The sequence below is a fragment of the Glandiceps talaboti genome, chromosome 5 (assembly GCF_964340395.1).
Source record: "Glandiceps talaboti chromosome 5, keGlaTala1.1, whole genome shotgun sequence".
Lineage (NCBI taxonomy): Eukaryota > Metazoa > Hemichordata > Enteropneusta > Spengelidae > Glandiceps > Glandiceps talaboti.
Genome location: NC_135553.1, coordinates 17,943,678 through 17,963,700, shown reverse-complemented (window position 1 = coordinate 17,963,700; position 20,023 = coordinate 17,943,678). Strand labels below are relative to the sequence as shown.

General features: G+C 37.2%; 1 protein-coding gene across 1 annotated transcript; it reads left to right on the top strand.

Annotated features, from left to right (window-relative positions):
• Window positions 1-279: 279 nt before the first annotated feature.
• LOC144435437 (HHIP-like protein 2) lies at window positions 280-4,658 on the top strand. The gene is made up of 7 exons (XM_078124032.1): window positions 280-1,376; window positions 1,776-2,104; window positions 2,319-2,448; window positions 2,668-2,810; window positions 3,066-3,147; window positions 3,902-3,939; window positions 4,561-4,658. The coding sequence occupies exons 1-7, from the start codon at window positions 280-282 to the stop codon at window positions 4,656-4,658; spliced, it is 1,917 nt and encodes a 638-aa protein (XP_077980158.1).
• Window positions 4,659-20,023: the final 15,365 nt, after the last annotated feature.

Sequence of the window (20,023 nt, the reverse complement as noted above, 5' to 3'; positions counted from 1 at the left end):
CCGCAATTACACGTTGCACCGTTAAACTACGGTCTACTGAATACGACTTTACACAGCTATTAAAATTCACGCTGATCAATAAGTAACGGAACAGATTTCACACCCATTGCATAACTTTTCAGAACCTCGAGATTTTTGATTTCTTGAACAGACCTGATACATATATACTCATGGAAGGAAGGTGAATATTAATTACAATTCGCTCCTCGTAATCGTGATTCTTATATTGTTATCGTTGTCTCGTGTCATTACCAAACGTGAATAATACCCACCGTGGCCATGAATTACAATTCGCTTCTCTTTATTGTATCGATCTCTATTGTTACCATTGTCTCGTGTCATCCCCAATGTCTGGACTACCTTCCACCATTTGCTGAAAACCAGGGACTAACGTTTTGTCCCGAATATTCAGCTTTTGGATGTTGCACCATACTCCATGAAAATGAAATTAAAGAAAAATACGATAACATGTTAAAAGAAATCAAAGCCATGGGACAGGTGTCCAGTAAATGCCAGAATTACATGCAGAGAATTTTATGTCAGGAGTGCTCACCGTTTGCTTCACATTTGTATGATACTGAAACAAATCTAGCAAAGAAAATATTTCCCGGACTCTGCCGTGATTACTGCTTGGAGTTTTATGAGAAGTGCAGTCATGTCATACAGTACATGACCGACGATGAATCAGTCATCTCAGCGAGTGAGACCGGACCTGCGTTCTGTGAATACATACGGGCCTCTGATGAGGATTACTGCTATCCCGACATTTTGGATGACGATGTTCTCGCCGAAGAACTCACAACTGCTATCGATAACAAAGACGGCTGTCTCTGTGTTGAAGAGTTTGCCAGCAACCTCGTAATGCCTGTACTCGCCGTCCATGCTGGTGACGGATCACATAGACTTTTTGTCGGCGAACTACAAGGTATCGTTCATGTATACTTTAAAAATGGGACCAAAACTGACGAACCTTTCCTGGATATGGCAAATAGGTTATTGACTTCAGGAGGGCGAGCGCAGGGTGACGAACGTGGACTAATGGGTCTTGCTTTCCATCCAAACTTCAAAGACAACGGTCGAATATTTGTCAGTTATGTCAATGGCACCGAAGATCCTGTCACTGGAAAGGGAGCTGATATGACCCTTACAGTTAGTGAAATGAGAATATCGGAAGATGATGAAAACTTAGTAGACGCTTCTTTTGAACGCATTTTGTTGGTTATCGAAGAACCGGGCACTACGCATAACGATGGACAATTGCTGTTCGGCCCAGTTGATGGATTCATGTACATATTTCTTGGCGATGGTGGGAGTCCAGGTTCTCTGATTTCACCACTGGGAGATCCCTGGGGTTCAAGAGGAAACGGTCAAAATTTGTAAGTGCTAATTTCATCTGTAGGGGAATGTGATATCAAGCAAGAGAATCAAGAAGTAAATCGTTTACTATAGGAAATAAGGTGGTGATGATGATGATGATGATGATGATGATGATGATGATATGATGATGATGATGATGATGATGATGATGATGATGATGATGATGATGATGGTGGTGGTGGTGGTGGTGGTGGTGGTGATGATGATGATGATGATGATGATGATGATGATGATGATGATGATGATGATGATGATGATTAGAACTTGGTAACATCACATGCATACTGCTAACCTTCTCCAGAGACATGGTGCATGCAGACAAAGATTATATGGAAAATGTAATCACAAACTGATAATTATATTAGATTTATTATTTCCATTACATGTGAAACGTTTAGAACAAGTTTCCAGGGATCTGTTCTACGAATCGACATAGACAGTGAAACTGGCGGAAAGCCCTATGGTATACCACAAGATAACCCTTTTGTTGACATACCAGATGCTTTCCCGGAAATCTTCGCCTATGGATTCCGTAGTTTATGGCGAAGCTCCGTCGACAGGGGAGACAAAAAGACTGGCGAAGGTAGAGGGCGGATATTCTGTGGTGATGTAGGACATAGACGTTATGAAGAGATTGACATCGTTTTGAAAGGTGGAAATTATGGATGGAGAGCTAAAGAAGGGTACGCATGTCAGTACATTGATATGTGTACGGACGGCTCCTTAGGTGAGTAGTATAACATGTACCCCTCAGTCTTCAGTTAGTAGCGTTGGTATTGGTATTAGACCAACTTTCTTTTTTCAAAGCGGTTATTCTGATTCATATTACCACGTCAATGAAAATGTAAAACCAATCGTCGTTGGTAGTCTAGTGAGAAGTGTCCTTAATATAATATCTTTTTCTGTTCAGTTGACATGACGATGAGAATTGTTCTTAATAGGAGAAGATGTAGAACCAATACATGTATACAATCACACATTCGGCAAAGCAGTAATTGGTGGATATGTCTACCGTGGTTGTCAATCCCCCAATCTCTACGGAAGATACATATTTGGTGATTACTTCAAGGGGTAGGTTAATTGATTTCTATGCATGGCAAAATTACTTAAGTAATGTATGTATGTATGTATGTATGTATGTATGTATGTATGTATGTATGTATGTATGTATGTATGTATGTATGTATGTATGTATGATTCAAGACTACACGAGAGTCCTTTGTAGTCCTCTTGGACTAACTGTTTTATCCTTCTTTCCGTTTCTTCACTCCCCTCCCCTCCCACTGGTAGCAACCTGTTCATGTTGACAGAAAACAAAACAAGTGGTGAATGGCAATCGAAGGACATATGTATGGGTGATGAAAGTATTTGCAACAACGGTCTGGTTGGAACCTATCCAAAATATCTACTATCGTTTGGAGAGGATGAATCAGGTAGACCTATACTATTATCATAAATTTGCATAATATGATATGATACGTATGATGTGTTATATATAACGTTTGCATATCAAGAAAGAAGAGCATGATGTTATATTGACATAAGAACAGTGAAAAAAGTTGGGTGTATTCTACTAACGTATCCGTTCAGCATATTAATTCTTTGAAGCAAACCCACTATGTCATGTGTTTGTTTGGCACACTTATCCGCTCTGATACGTTTCATTTAATTTCTTGTTCTTTTTCCAGGAGAATTGTATATTTTATCAACAAGCAAAGCTTGGCTAAATATAGTAGGCGGCAAAGTCTTACGGATTGTAGATCCCTCAAGGTATGTTGTTAGCGTCTTTCTTTGATTAGCAATTATATATATATATAAATTATATATGCGTGTGTGTGTGTGTGTGTGTGTGTGTGTGCGTGCGTGCGTGCGTGCGTGAGTGAGTGCGCCCGGTGAGTGTGTGAGTGTGTGCATGCGTTGGGAAGGGGGCGTTGCGGTATAATTCTCAATACTATATAATTAGTTATGTAATATATATATATATATATATATATATATATATATATATATATATATATATATATATATATATATATATATATATATATATATATATATATATATATATATATATATATATATATATAAGGTTTTAATGTTGAATGTGTCTTTTGAGTCTTTGTTGTTGGTTTGTTTTGTTTGGTATATAAGTTATTAATGTGATGTATATTTTATCTTCCTGACGGTTTTATTGTAGTTTTTTATTTATATTTTACATCTCGGATGTTTGTGCTACTTTTTAAACCGAGTATAAATAAAATAATAATAATAATAATCATCATCATAATAATAATAATAATAATAATAATATATGTTACAAAAACATATTCTCGCTCTACAAATCACACCTATCCCTTATAAGCTTCCATTTTGTGTGTCATCTGAAGTACCTTAGTTCAATGTTGGACTTTACATGTAGTTGTTATTTTGTCGTCATGACCAATAATTCATATCACTACATCACTCAGTGTTTAGTCTGTTATCTAATAATATATCAAAGAACTCTTGTTATTGTACATTACAGGCGTGGAAATCCCGAGGAATGTCTCAACTTAAACACAGGTACAGTCAATATCTTACCCAAATATTTTTTAAACGCATATATGGTTCAATAACGCCACTGGCGATCACATTGCTAGCATTATCATGTCCTGTATTACCATCTGTTACATGAACATTGTCGTAAATTTAATTAATAAACAAACGTGTGGAGAAGGAAGAAATAGTGCCAGTTGGTAACTTCTCACTGCACGTTTAGTACATATAACTTGTTGAATGCGAGGAGGGAGAAATTTGCCTCTGTATATGCATATGGTAGTACATGTCGACACCTAGCAACGCCCTGGTGTTAAAGCGGGGGGAAACCTGTGTACCAGGGGAAAACCTGCACTGTTCGGTAGTAAGAGTAAAACTGAGCACCATCTTTCTTGCATAGTCTTTGAACAAATCACAGAGGTGAGCGGCATTAGAAACCACTCCAAGCAACCACCGCGACAACCACCCTTTCTGAAAGAAATAACAAGTCACTGGGTACTGAACAATTACATGTACAAAACCTACTTTTAAATTAGTTATATTAAAGATTAAAAGATAAATAAGACGCAACTCGAAGCCATTATAGTAGACGTTTTCTCTCAAACATATATGTCTAAAAAAAAAGCAACTTATTTTATATCTTCGCAGGTTCAAGACCTACCGCCAGTATCTTTCTCATAATGACACTAATGGCAATAAGTAACTTCAGCACTGAACTCATTGTGTCGTCCCTTTGGTTACACTAACGCCAATAGGCAACCTCACCACATGGTCTACCGGTAGTCGTAGATGGCAAGAACATATACAAAATAAATACCAATTCACCTTAGTTACAAGTACAGCTCTGTATCGCTATCTGCTATTAAATCCCAATTATATCGTATGAATAGACATTTACAAAAATGTGTATTTATGCTTAGATTTAAGTCTACGAAAATTGTCATTAATATCTTAATGCGTTCATTAACTACTGTGCAGTATTTTAATAGTCTTAAATCCAATGATTATCGAATGTTTATTGAGTGTTTGGTGTGGAAAGTACATCCCAAGTGGTTTGAAGTGGCTCTGGTCCAAAGTTGGTCTTAATTTCGGCCATATTCGAAGGAAATGCCATGATCATGCTAATGGTGTTAGATGATCAAGTCTGGAAGGTACGCCATGAAGGGGCGCCCTCACGCATCGGTCAACACCTTTCACATGTATACTTTAGAGCAGGCCGGTGAGGGCGGAGCGATACGACATATCTTTACAGTGAGTCGCTGATGAGAATTGGAAAAAAGCAAAGTGCACAACTAGTCTGTAAGGTACGCCGTGACGGGGCGCCCTCAACCATCGGCCAACCCCTGTGTGAGAGGAGGCCGGTGAGGGCGAAACGTCACGACGTATCTTACAGTCTAGGTACACAACGTGTAGAGAAGACTTCATTTAAAAGTTAAGATTTACAGTGATTGCATTGAAATACCCCTTGTTGTAATTATAGATTCAATATCTTGAAAAAATGTTACCTTAGGAATATTCCGGAGTTTTAAACTGTAATCTATACGTAAATACTGAGAATATAAAAGAGATTAGATGGTGTTACAGTAAGTGTGAAGGTCTGTCACCTCCCCTTACTTTATCCACAACATTTTGTGTAGTTACGTAACAGTCTTCTTCTTAGAAATACTTTGAGGACACCTTACGTTTGAATATTATCAAGGACTATATTACTGAACTCAGTACGCAATAGTAATCCCCCGCACTTATTCTCGTTAGCACCATCGCGCAAGCAGCGGCCCAGTACTTTCGTTTTTAGTAAGCTCTCTTTTTTGGTAAATGTTCGAGATAACGCCCAGGCACACCCTCTCAACTGTGTATTTGGCACGAAAGGAAATGTTAAAATAACGATGCTGGTGCATGAAAAGCTATTTACACTAACAATCGCAGGGACCCAATTTTTTTTCTTATTCCTATACATTCGCACTGAAAGGTCAAGATATTCTAAAATAATACTGACGTAATCCAAACGTTGACATGTACCATAGTTTTTATTTGACAAGCCGCGGCTGTCAAAACACATTTGCAATAAATCAGAAATACTCCTGTTCTAGACAGTTTCGTTGAAAACGTGGATCCTGAATTACACTAGTGGTTCTTGCTATCTCCCTGAGGTCTAAATCACTGTGATCACCATCGCTAATGTCCGAGTCATCATGGTTACTACAAATATTACTCATACTACCTAATGCAGAAACACGACTCAACGTTTCGAATGGAGATCTAGGCTCGCCGTCTCTGACAGACGACGATAATGCATACATCTCCGTATCTTCCTCGAACGGCTGTTCATAGTTTATGTACCTTCTTTGGCCACCACCACCAACCACAGACACTGACATACTGACGGCATTAATATTGTTTTTTCGACAGCAGCACAATGCTCTCAAGAAAGCGCGTCTATATTGGCTTGCTATAAGTCCGTAAATGACAGGGTTGATTGTTGAGTTCACCATCGGCAACCATCGTACGAGTTCGTCCCAGATGTAACGGTTACCCAGATCTATCGTATTCTCATTGTTTGGGTCATTGTTATAGAAATAGAAAAACAGGTCGAGATGATACGGAAAGAGACATACAAAATATATACAGACTGTGACGGCAAGCATTATAACTATCTGTCTTCGCGCTCTGTAACGATTTCTCATTATGGTGGATGTCGGGGAACTGTTTCTCGAGTCCTTCCTGAGCTCGACAGCTAAACGAATGTTCAACACCACAATGACAACAAAGAGGATCAAGAAGACGGCAATTGGTAGCCAACTGTATACAAATGCTTCGCTTGGACTACGAACACCCTTCCAACAAGTCGAAGTCGTTTCTGGCAATGTATATGTTTTGTTGTCCATCCCCACCCAGACTATACAAACAGTGTACCACGTGACATAAAATTGTAGTAGCGGAACACTGAACATAGCACCGAGAAACCACGTCAACGTGATCAAAGAAAACGTCCGAAACTTGGAGCTTATACGCTGCGCCCTGAGTGGGTGACAGATGGCGAGATACCGTTCAATCGTAAACAAAGCCATAACAAACTGTGAAGTGAAGAGACACAGATCAAGACTAATATTCACAATTGGACAACCAATCGGTCCGAGGTAGCTCTTGTCCCCGACGACGTCCACAGCGACGGCTTCCAATGTTTGATTAATGAAATACACCGTCAGGAAAACTAGATCTACGACAGCTAGATTCGATAGATAGAAATTGGTCAACGTCCTCATCGTCGGTATACGGAATACAACGAATATAAACATGCCATTTAAGAAAATTCCAATCGGGCAAATTATAATCGCAGGCAAAAACCTTGTGAGAAACACGTCGTAGAATTCGTACAGATATGTCTCGTTGTAGATTCGGAATGTCCGATTGCCAGTTTTGTTGTAGAACTCAGCAATGCATTCATTGTCACGAAGGAGGTCTTTCAAGGTGTCATTTTTCAACGCATTTACTGGTTCATAGTCTTTCTCATATCCCCATGTCATTATACAGGTGTCAATGGTTGAGGTCTGAAAAGGAAAGAAAAATACAATCATATTTATGTACATTTTCAATCATGTGAATATGACCCCGTCAAAAACATGAAATTTGCGAGATTACTATGTCAGACTGTTTAGTCATTCTTCCTTGGCGAGGTCATTCCAGCTTTGTCCCTTGCCTAGGTTAACAGTGTTGAAGAGAAGATGATCAGATCAGAAGTTATGAAATTTGGGTAAAAAAAACTGTCAAGCTCAGGGAAAAAGACAGTTAAGTATTAATGAGGAGGGTGTATATAAGCTTATGAATAGCATGAAAGAGAAGACGATCCGGTATGATGTACACTTTGAGTGTTAAAACATGATTGTTATGATGGTGTGATTTGCCAATCAATCAATAAATAAATTAGTTCATCATTCAGTCAATCAATCAATCGGTCCATTAGTTAGTCAATCAGTCAGTCAATGATCACCAACCAACCAACCAACCAACCAACCAACCAGTAACTAAACATCAATATAAAATGCTGAAGCGAAAACCGTACTCTAGAGGTTATGAACTTGAACTTGCCTGCACTTTAGTGGTCTGAGCCAGCACAGACATAGAAAAAGCTCTACTGGAGTACTTACTTACTTACTTGGTTGGTTGGTAAGTAAGTAAGTAAGTAAGTAAGTAAGTAAGTAGGTAAGTAAGTAAGTAAGTAAGTAAGTAAGTAAGTAAGTAAGTAAGTAAGTCAAGTAAATTGGTTAGTTAGTTAGTTATTGTAGTTAGCTAGTTAGTTAGTTAGTTAGTTAGTTAGCTAGCTAACTAGTTGGTTAGTTAGATAGTTAGTTAGTTAGTTAGCTATTTAGCTAGTTAGTGAGTGAGTGAGTTAGTTAGTTAGTTAGTTAGTTAGTTAGTTAGTTAGTTAGTTAGTTAGTTAGTTAGTTAGTTAGTTAGTTAGTTAGTTAGTTAGTTAGTTAGTTAGTTAGTTAGTTAGTCAGTCAGTTAGTAAGTAAGTTATTAGTTAGTCAGTTAGTTAGTTAGTTATTAGTTATTAGTTAGTTAGTTAGTTAGTTAGTTAGTTAGTTAGTTAGTTAGTTAGTTAGTTAGTTAGTTGCTGCTAGTATGTTCATCCAATGTTGGGTGAAGCCTTTCTCCAGCAATTTCCATTCTCATCTGCCTCTTGCCATTCTACTCCATGTTGGCATATTCATGTAAAATTGATGTGGTTATTTCACCTCGCCATCTGTTGGAGTACTTCAGTAGCACTATATAAGATAATTAGGACGTTTCTCTGTAGCTATGGAACTTAGCCTCGCAATCGCTACTTGTATTTATATTTGGTATAGTTGATTAACTACTGATTCAGCCACCTTAGTGGTCTCCATGACAACGTGTACTGATCACCTCTTCACCAATGTCTTGTATAATTACACATATTGATAAGAAATCTTTCATTTTGCTCGGCAAAGTAAAAAGTAATTTGAAAATTCGCATTGTTTTCATCTTAAAATCATGTCTATGAAATTTAAGAGTGAGTAAACACAGTATATGGCAAATTGTGGCATACATATTAATGTGAAGCGAGCCAGCAAATTTCAAGCAAAGCAAAGCCTGTAGGTTTGCGTATATCACGTACTATCTAGGCTTATCATATCTATGCATCTTGTATACATACTAACCCACTTGACAAAAAATATATCTCGAAATGAACTTCTCATTTTTTAGTCTTATTTTATTAATTTAGATCTCAAAGTAATGAATGCAAATCAATGTAACAATAATAACTGGATTAGGTAATTGTCCCGTCTCGAATAGTTGATAATGCTATGTAATAATTATAACATATTAAGTAGATCGAAATAGTGTGTCTCCGAGTATTGAGATCAACCTGGGTAAAGTTGTAAACATTACGTTAATAAATAAACGGGAAGTTATCTCACGGCATCAATATTATCGCTGTGCTAAATCAGGCTAATTATATTTGAGAATCATTCTGTCCAGAACAAACATCTACATCAATCGATTCCATAGATTATATATATGTTCCAGTAAATTACACTATATGTATGCCGACTTCAACTCACGGTGTAGAATATTTAGGGTATGGTTAATGTTTCCATATTTTGACGCTCCGTACTTATATTATAGACTCTGATCCTTGTGAAATGGAAATATCAAATGTAATATGAGTTGGGTATATACATGTAATATATTGCCTAGCAAAGATTGTACTTATTTAGTTGCACTAAAGCACAAAGATTGACAGACACAGAAAGAAAGAAAGAAAGAAAGTCACGCATATACATACATTATACATACATACATACATACATACATACATGTATACATACATACATGCATGCATGCATGCATGCATACATGCATACATGCATACACACATACTGTACACACACACACACACACACACACACACACACACACACACACACACACATGCACATACGCCGATTCAACATTAACCTCAGAACATGCAAGTTGAAGCACGTACACAGGTCACTGCATGACATTTGACGTATACTGACTGCCTGGTACAAATAGATGCTTGCAACGTTGTGATCAGTGCTGCCATGATGAAATACGTTGATTTGCCTAATACAACAGAATGTGTGTACTTAAACTTTCTCTAGACCATGAGGCTTCATGTGGGTCACCTGTTGCTAAGAAATGAGTTACATGTTTACAAACAAGACTTGTTACAAGCATTGGCATTCATTTGTCAAATTAGGGAGCCTTTAGTAATTACAAATGGGTCCTCGGGGGGAGGGCCATAGTTTACAAAATGGGATAAGGGGAGGGTCACATACTATTTTACTTTGACTCATAATATTGCCTTTTCGGGGGAATTTGGCATCCCACTGCTGCCACATCGGTTAGGGCTTGGGTTAAGGTTATGGTTAGTGTTAGGGTTTGGTACATGTACCGTAATATCAGACTATGTCAATAAAATCGCTGTTGGCAACCATGTAGTGAATTACACGTTTTATTAGAGAAAGGTGGGTAACTTTTTTGCACAACGGAATAGGGAGAGGGGCATGTTTTACGCAATAGCCTGGGCCTGATTTACTCGTGCCAACTCCATGTAATTACTGGATGAATGCATGCGCAAAATGGACACTTCACCATTCTTTGTTCAATGGGGTAGACAGAATATCTATAAAAGTCATTAATTGAAGCACACAACTGAAATATAAGGCCTACAAATTGTTTAGGTTCGGTTACCTAGTTTTTCACTGCCGACCCTAAACTTTTTTTTGACATATACGAGAAAAATTAAAATAAAATTGCGAAAATTGTGAAATCTCGCGAGAAATAGTGGATGTGGAAACTGACTCAACTTAAGAAGCTAATATAAAACTATTCTTCCAATCTGTAATGACTGTACATCTGATGTGAAGAAACCAATAACACGTACAGAGACCACATGGAAAACAACGGAAAGCATAACTCCCTGAACGAGACACTCACACTTGGAAAATTTTTTTACCTACCCCACCAATTCTAAAATTGGGCGTAATCGGAACCACTAATAGGTCTAATCGGTATTCAGAGATTGACGTACCATACTGTAGACTGTACAGTCGGTTCTTGCTCAGTTCATGGTACTAAGGGTCACCTTGTCGCCAACGTTTACTTTGAACTTTGACAAACGTCGGAGTTCCATAATAACATGCATGTTAATTTAGATTATGCGATAACTGCACAAACAGTTATGATATCGAGCCCTGAACCCCCCCCCCCCCCAAGGAAACACCTAAAGGCCATTTAAGGACAAATTTGCAACTAGACTGAACATACGATGGTTGGCGAATCAATTGTATCAGTGATGACGTCATCAGATGAGCAGATTCTGAGGTAAACACACTGACACACACACAGTACGGTATGATGCATTCAATGGTAGTCTAAGTTTAAAGGTGATATCGCAGCTTTACTGTTAACTCTTGCTTTGGGCATAAATTATTCTCATTTGAACGTAGAAAAACTGTCAGACTGTGTGAGATATTGGCCCCTTTATGGTATGCACATGGTGGTTGTGTCAATATAAATATGACGGGTTATAATGCAGTGACAAGGAAAAGAATTCCCCGTGTACGTGGTTGGTTGTACGTGCGTGTGTCATTGATATTCAGGTATACGTCACGTACGACGGTTCAACCACATCATGCTATAAATATATACCTTATAATGTTGACATCATCACTGCAAACAATGTGTACGGGTTATTGAAGGGACTTTATAAGAGTTGATCACTTGAAAGCTAAGCCTGGGGAAGTAATATATATATATATATATATATATATATATATATATATATATATATATATATATATATATATATATATATATATATATATATATATATATATATATATATATATATATATATATATATATATACATATATATTAAAATGAAGCTAAAAAGGAATGAGTCAGAAATAATCTGTAAAAACAGTACGAAGGTGTTTAAAATTCATGAATAAGATAAATTAATTAATCACTCGATCGACCACTTAGATATATTTGGAGCAATCACTTAAAGAAAAAACATGTTATCAAATAATTGCTATTATTAATTAGACTGTATAGGACAAGTTTGAGTAGGGTTACCCATTATATCCAGTCAACCGTATAAACGACGGATTGGTTCAATATTGGTATACTAATTAATAGAAACGCTGCACATGTACACATACATACATACATACATACATACATACATACATACATACATACATACATACATACACATACCTACATACATACATGCAACGTGTGTAACTTGCATTGTGACCTGTGTGTGTGGAATGAACACGTTAAAGTCAGCAAAGACAAGTCCGCGTGCATGTGTGAGCCCCTTTGATGAAATACAGAGCCCTGTCTGCTCACCATTTTCTTGCAAATTGTATATGTAGGACATGTTTTAACTGCTAATGAGGACACACACCATATATGCCGTCATTATAACTACTATTTGATTGTGCATGTATGCAATAGAGAATAGAATACTGGTACCATCTAAGCTATTGAGTCTGACCGGCATGCGCATGTGACATCACAATATACATACGACCTCTGTATAGGCCATCATTCATCATCATCATCATCATGCAGTCACAGGAGTTTAACGTTTACATACCTTGAATCACCACTCGTTTAAATCGACGGCCAAAGAAAATGTCTTCCTCCTTCTACCAGAGTGAAAATCGAAACAGAAACGCTAAAAATATCCACATATTGAAGCCCTTCCTTCCGAATGGTACAATCAGACTAGCGTCACATGTTTCCGTTGACAAACGTAGCGGACTGTTTAAATCGATATCAGCCTTCATAAACTTTGATCACCACACCCATGTTTGATTCACAATAAATAACCAGGGTCACTCCCAGTACCCTTAAAATAACTGTGTACATCCAGATTAAAGTGCTGATATTACATCAAATGTCACCAGTTCTCGCACGTTTCACTATGAGAACATGTGGAGATTTCTCGGACAGGTATACATTGTATCTGTCACTATATTTTACTCATTACATTAGTACATTTACCTGAGACAGGACATTTTGTTGGAAATACGATGAAAACAACAACATAACATTCTCCCATAGTCTTTAGACACATAATCAAAATTGCAATATTTATATATTTGCCAATAAAGTATCAACATACGTCACACGTAATATAAAAATAAATTTAAATAAATTTCATAGGATCATAGCATGTTGACATAAGGTTCAACAATACCAATGTAAGCATGTTTAGCGAATACCAATATATTTTGACGAAGTTCAACATAAAAATACAAGCGGACGCAACCCCACCTCCCCCCACAGGACTGGATTACGATACAGGCTTCCGTAGTTTAGGCTGGAGTCAGAATTTACGGCGGGGGGGGGGTGTCAAAAAATGTCATTCCCCCTCCCCCGAAATGAACCTCGAAGCCCCTCCCGGCTACACATATTTTAATGTCTAATTATACAGTAACCCCCCCCCCCCCGCTCCACTTCAGAGGGATGTACAGGTACACTACATTAAACTAACAGTGGAAATCAACTTCAGTATCCATACATACCAATGAGAGATTTCTTTACAAATATATGTGGGCTTTGTGAAAAAGGTCTCACATAGGGCTGTACTTGGAGATACTTAGTCAGCAGGGTTTTATCTTTCAATCTTGATTCTGGGCAAAAACAGCATCCTCATGATAGCTAGGAGGGTGTGGGAGGGGTGTCCCCCTCCCATAGTAAGCACTTTAAAAAAAATAAGGACATGTAGGAGGCCATTTAATGGCATAAAATTGTTGCAAACAATACACATTATCGAAAGCCATATAGAGTACTTGCAAATTCTCTTCAATACCCCAATTTTACTTGAGTCAATACATTATTATACAACTGTATGGCTATATTACCTACACTTTAATTTACCTATTCAGAGATTTACGCCAAGGAATTGGAAGTTGTACATGTATATTCGACGTGACTCATGACTACGAATTGATGTTTACGCACAAAAAATAAAGTTTTACAAACACAAATTTAAATTGTACCAACATAAATTAAAGTTTACGCACATAAATTGAAGATTTATAAACATTATAAATATGACATATATATACATTTCACTTGAATGGAAATACGCATGCGTACACCCATGCAAATGACGCTCTCATGTACAACAGAACCGGGGTTCGTAGCACGTGGACGTAAGATTCCCAGACGAGGAAGAAATATTTCTTTCTTGTCTAGTTCTATATCTGTACACGTAGTTTCACGAATACCAATGTAAATAAGTTTAACGAATATACCAATATATTTTTGACGGACGCAAATAAATGTAAGCATATGAATAGACATGACGAATAGTAAAATGAAAATTTACGAAATACAAACATAAAAAACAACGATTTTACGAATACATACATGTGTTAATTAACCAATGACTTGAAACATGAATTTTCGAATACAAATGTGATTTTATGCATGAATATGTGTTTCATTCAATATTGCAACACATGACGTGCCACATTTTGTATCAGTGCTGCCTTTGTTTTTAATTTGTTTTTGTGATTTTCTCTTGATTTCTGAACTGTATTTTATTGTATGCATTTTAATGTATCTTATGACCCTGTTTTAAAAAAAAAATAAAATCACGTATGGTTTTATTCTCTATTCATATATTGTATTGCACTGGCATATGTATCCATAATAAACAAAGCCTGCACGCTAGCACCATCCACAGACTTTATGGACAACCAATTTTGATCATGTGGACATTTAGCAATGTGCGAAACGTATATGCCATCGATGATAGTGCGAAACGTATATGCCAACAATGATTGTCGTTTGGTTGTCAGTAGCCGAGTGGTTAAACCACTTGCCTCTTATCACTGTCGTCGGGGTTGGAATTCATTCAGGGTTTTGATTAAATTTACCACGCCGTTAGTAAGAAGAGTGTCGTTCAGTTTGACTCTACCGAACAACGCATTAAACCTTTATAACTAACTAACTAACTAACTAACTGACTGACTGACTGACTGACTGACTGACTGACTGACTGACTAACTAACTAACTAACTAACTGAATAAATAAATAGATTGAGGAATTTTGTTTTGAAAGGGTTAAACTTACATATATATATTTGTAAAACTATAGATCGTCAGAAAGGTTTTGGAACAGGAAACGTACATTTCGTTGCATATATAAATATGTCTGTCTGTCTGTCTGTCTGTCTGTCTGTCTGTCTGTCTGTCTGTCTGTCTGTCTGTCTGTCTGTCTACCTCTGTCTATCTGTGAACACGATATCTCTAATGAAAGTTGCTACACACCTGCTTATGATAATGGAAAGAACTGGTAAACATACAATGAATATGAATGGTCATTTGCATAGGGCCAGAACTAATAAAAAAGTCTGTTCAACGGGCAACCTAACCCATCACATCGAGTAGGTAGGTCAATTTTTTTTTACAATGGTTGGACAAGGATGTTAAAACAAGCCATATATAATGATGGCAATATATTTCAAGTTGAGTATATATAATACTTATTCAGTCATTTTGATTTTATCTCTTGTCTGTATGGCAATAGATTTGATTTCCATCAGTTCTACAGTTAGGAAATTAAATTACGGTTAGACAAATTTTGTAGCTCCTCTGACCCTCTCCTCCGCCAATTGAAACGCCAGAATTATTTCAGCCACCCCTTCTGTCACCTTCACTACAGTCAGTGGAGATATACAATTATATGGTACAGCGATGTATTAAAATAAGAGTGATAATCAACTACAATAACAGTACAAACGAGAGTACTTTACACAGGATGTGGATTTCACATGCATAAGGAGATGTATCATAATGAGCTTTAACCTTTACAGGGAGGTACTTAGTCAGCCACCTTCCACCTTGTTTTGGGAGAAAGATAATTATCACCTAATTGACTGCTAGTGAGACACCTCCAAAGATGAAACGTTTTTGAAAATTAAACACTTTAGGAGTCCATTTAGAGGCATGAAATATCAAACCATAGACATAATTTAAAGTCTTACAATGTTTGCATTTGGTATTAAAATACAAGAATTATACTATGCAGTACATATTATCTGGCTATGAAGTGTATTTTGTTGTGGCAAAGCTGAAAGATATTTTGAGGATGTGCACTTGGTAAATGACTTCTTCTGAAGTTTAATTTGGTTCCAAAAAATCACAAATAAAGAGTAAAACATTTCAAGACTTTCTGATTGTTGATGGCCCAATGACTGCTCAACCCTCGTAATTTTTTGCTCATTCCTTTTAGTGTAGTTGGATATGCAACAGCTTACTTAATCTCAACTAATTTAATTCACTCTTGTATGCATCATCAGAGCCAAGTAAACCACTGCATAAGATATTATATAATTTTGAATTGACTCAAATGCATTTGGTCACATGTATTATTCAGAAAATATAAAGAAATCCCCCTTAATTTTGAAACAAAGTGGGTGCATTTAACTGACATGCGAAGCCTGCATGAGGATATATTGCCCATCATTAGAAAAAAATGAAATGCCAAAAATTTGGGTAGGTTGAACAGCTTTTTAAATTTTTTTCTGGCCTAACTAAGGATTTTCGGTACTTAGGCTATATCTAAGAATGCAAGCTTCAAATTTCACATAATTTGTTGCATGCATTCATGATAATAACATGGTGATACAGTTTGTTGATGCAGTTTTAATTGTAATAACTCATTTGCATAAATCACTAATTCTGATAATAAGGCAGTATCTTTAGAATGTAAGCTTTAAATTTTACATAGATTGGTACAAACGTTGATGATAACAAAGTGCGTACATGCCATCATATGAAGCTAGTTGATATAGCTTATAATTTGCACAATTAATTATCTTCGGTAATTGCGCAATAATTTAAGAAAGTAAGGCCAAATAAAAAAAATGTGTTTCTGATAACCCAACCTACCTTATTTTAAGCCTCCAAGGCTAAACATTTTTTAAACAGTCAAAACAAAAAGATAAATTCTTTGTCTTCTTGACCTTCATGCATGTCTGTTTTCTTTCCCCAGCGATGTCTTTAGATATTTCATCAAACTATCACTATTCTATCCGAAATTTTGTTTGTTTTTGGGTGGAAACAATGTTTTTCAAAAATAAAAACAATTAAAAAGGTTGAAACATAAAATAAATTCGCGACCTACCTACCCTATATAACTGAGGCCATGTATCGGAAACACAAAATTATTATTTTTTTCGCCTCAAGCTTTAATTTGTATATCTTTAATAGTTTGGTATGATTAATTTGCCAATGTGTGTAGGAATAAATTTCAGGGTTTACTCTTACGAAAGACATTCAGTTTCCATATGTTTTGTTATGTTTTATTTCGCATTTTTTTTTATAACACAGATTCAATTTCTAGTATAGAAATGCAATGATATATTACATGTAATCAAAGGCAGCGTCTAGCTGGCAGAATATTCAAATTTCGAGTTCGCCTATTACTAGCTATTACACTGGTGACCTGTTAGTGATTCAAGCTTTGGCTCTACACTACAACAGTGGAAGGTAATAATTTGACATCGGCACTTTAAGTAAGATCTGCACCAGCAACTCACGGCAAGCTCACAACTTATAGTACGAACCACTAGTCATACGTCAATGCACAATTCACAACACTGCATTAAATATTGAAACTCTCATAGGCAGTAAACTTCTACACTCGAACAAATCCACTTCAGAAGAGAAAGGACAAATTCATCAATCGTAACAACTGTCACCTTCCATAATGGTATACGTATAGTAGCTAATTTTCTAAATGTGCGGTCCCCTGTTTCATTACCCCCAGCTGCAATCCAGGTTGAGGCTTTATTTACTAAGATAGACACAAAATAGAACTAATTAATGTTGTTCGATGTGATAGACTATAGAGTGATAGGAATGCCTCTAATACATCTATGCTGTGTTATACGAATCACCCTGTGATCAAGATAGTGAAAACATTAAAGTCCCAAATATGTACACTGCTAGAGCATGGAAGTCTTCAGAAACGCTACCCTATTGCGAGTACACGTCATGTCGCAACAATAGTTTTAGTTTGTTTCTATCTTAGATAGCCAAAACCTCGATTTCAGCTGTCTTACAAGTAAAAGGAATGTAATCATTTCCTATAACTTGCCCCACGAAAAGGTTTGGTTCAGTAAATCCATCAGCTTTATATTATAGGGGCGGTAGAAATCGTACATTTTTGTCCTGAGGTCGTTGCTAATTACTGGCTTGGGTATTGTATGTGGGGAACTGAACTTACACATTGGACTCGGCAGTGCTAGGCAGTAAACATGATGAAGTCTGTTAAATTGAAAGTGGTTTTCAGTAAAGTACGAGCTTATTCCTAGGAATTTCTCGACAGTCTTCATTGCCTGAAGTGGTTCCTTCGTAAGTTTATCTCCGTCAAGGACTAGAATCTGTCGCATTGGAAAATACTGAAGCCATCGTTTAAGATGTTCTACGTATAATCCAACGTGTATAATTTCTGTCCCCGTATTTATTTCGCCGTTCTCCCTTAGTACAGTTGCCTCGAATGTTGGTGCAATGTCAGGTCCTCGTGTTTGTCGTGGAGGTGAGCCTTTCCGTCTGCTCTCTCGTTGCATTCTCGTATAAAGCTCTTCTTCGTGATGATAGTCCGACAGAGCTCTTTCAACTGGGTCTCTTACACTAAGAATCAGTTTTACATTTGGCGAAATGTCATCTCTAATCCTCCTCGGTGCATCTTTGGTGATAAAGTATCGCGGAGTTTTCTCGAAGATTTCTTGTCCTGGACCAGAATACCGCATTCGAGACCGATAAAACTCTATTCCACGCTCGTAGTTCCAATCAAAATAGTGAACTTCATTTCCGTTCGCTGAAGCTACCTGAGGATGCGACCTGGTAAATAAACCAAGCGCTGTAGTTCCCGCTTTCTTGGCTCCGATATTTATAACGGTCGGTAATCGTTTTTCAAATCCAGCCTTTTTTAGACAATATTTGTAAACAGCCTCCTGCACTTCACTAGGTAATATCAAATACTTGCTTCGTCCTATTGATGAAACGATAATTTTCATTACGACGCGATGTGCTTCGTCTGGTACCTCTTTCAACATTTTCTCTCGTAGCCGATCGCGAGGTGCTAGCTTACCAATCTTCAACTGATAGAACCTGAGTGTTTCCTTAGGAATGTCAAACTCACCAGGAAATGCTTCTTCTCTAAGCGACGCGTTTTTTCCTTCTTCAAGGCTGAAGTCTACTCCCTTGATAATCGACGCTACAGTCAAGTTCGACTGTCTAGCTCTCGCTCTCTCGAGTGCACTGATACTAGCACTATACGAGTGCTGTTTTGTTGTCTGTCTTGTGCGGTTACTTGGTGACATGAGCTCCGAAAAGGTGTAAGTCAGGGTGACGACCAGTGCAGTGGTGATACACAGATAAATGAAACATTTTCTTGGAGACAAGCCTGAGCAAATTGACTTCATGGTAACTAATAGCGTTACAGTAACAAAGACATGAAAGGCAGTCACATCGACCAGTTCGAATTCGTCACGGCAATACAATATATATTGTTGTCTACTCTTCAGTAGGTGTGTCGTTAATAACGTAACTCGACATCATCACGAACAATGGTCTCTGTCACACTAAACATCGTGTTTCATTGTCATCAACACACACAAAAAAAACTAATTCTAAGTTCTAAACAACAGGAATCCAGTGTTCAATCACCTATCTTATTATAACATATCCATGTTCAATGGTCCAGCCATATCCATTCGATTATGCCGGCATGTCAGCGGCGTCGGTATACAGAACAATGTATATTGACTAGCGTTGTCAGAGCATTAATTACTTTCGCTTTTCAACGTACACTGTGATGATGTGAATATCACACACTTCGGGCAACACGTAACCTGTACATGCCAAGCGTGGCCTTGAAGCAACTACATGCCCCTGCTTACAATATCGAGGCGGCTGTCTTCACGTCTGCGAGATTACATAGTCGATACACTACACTATACTATGACATAAACAGGCAACAAATAAAAAAGGAAATATATTGATCACATGCATTTACAAAC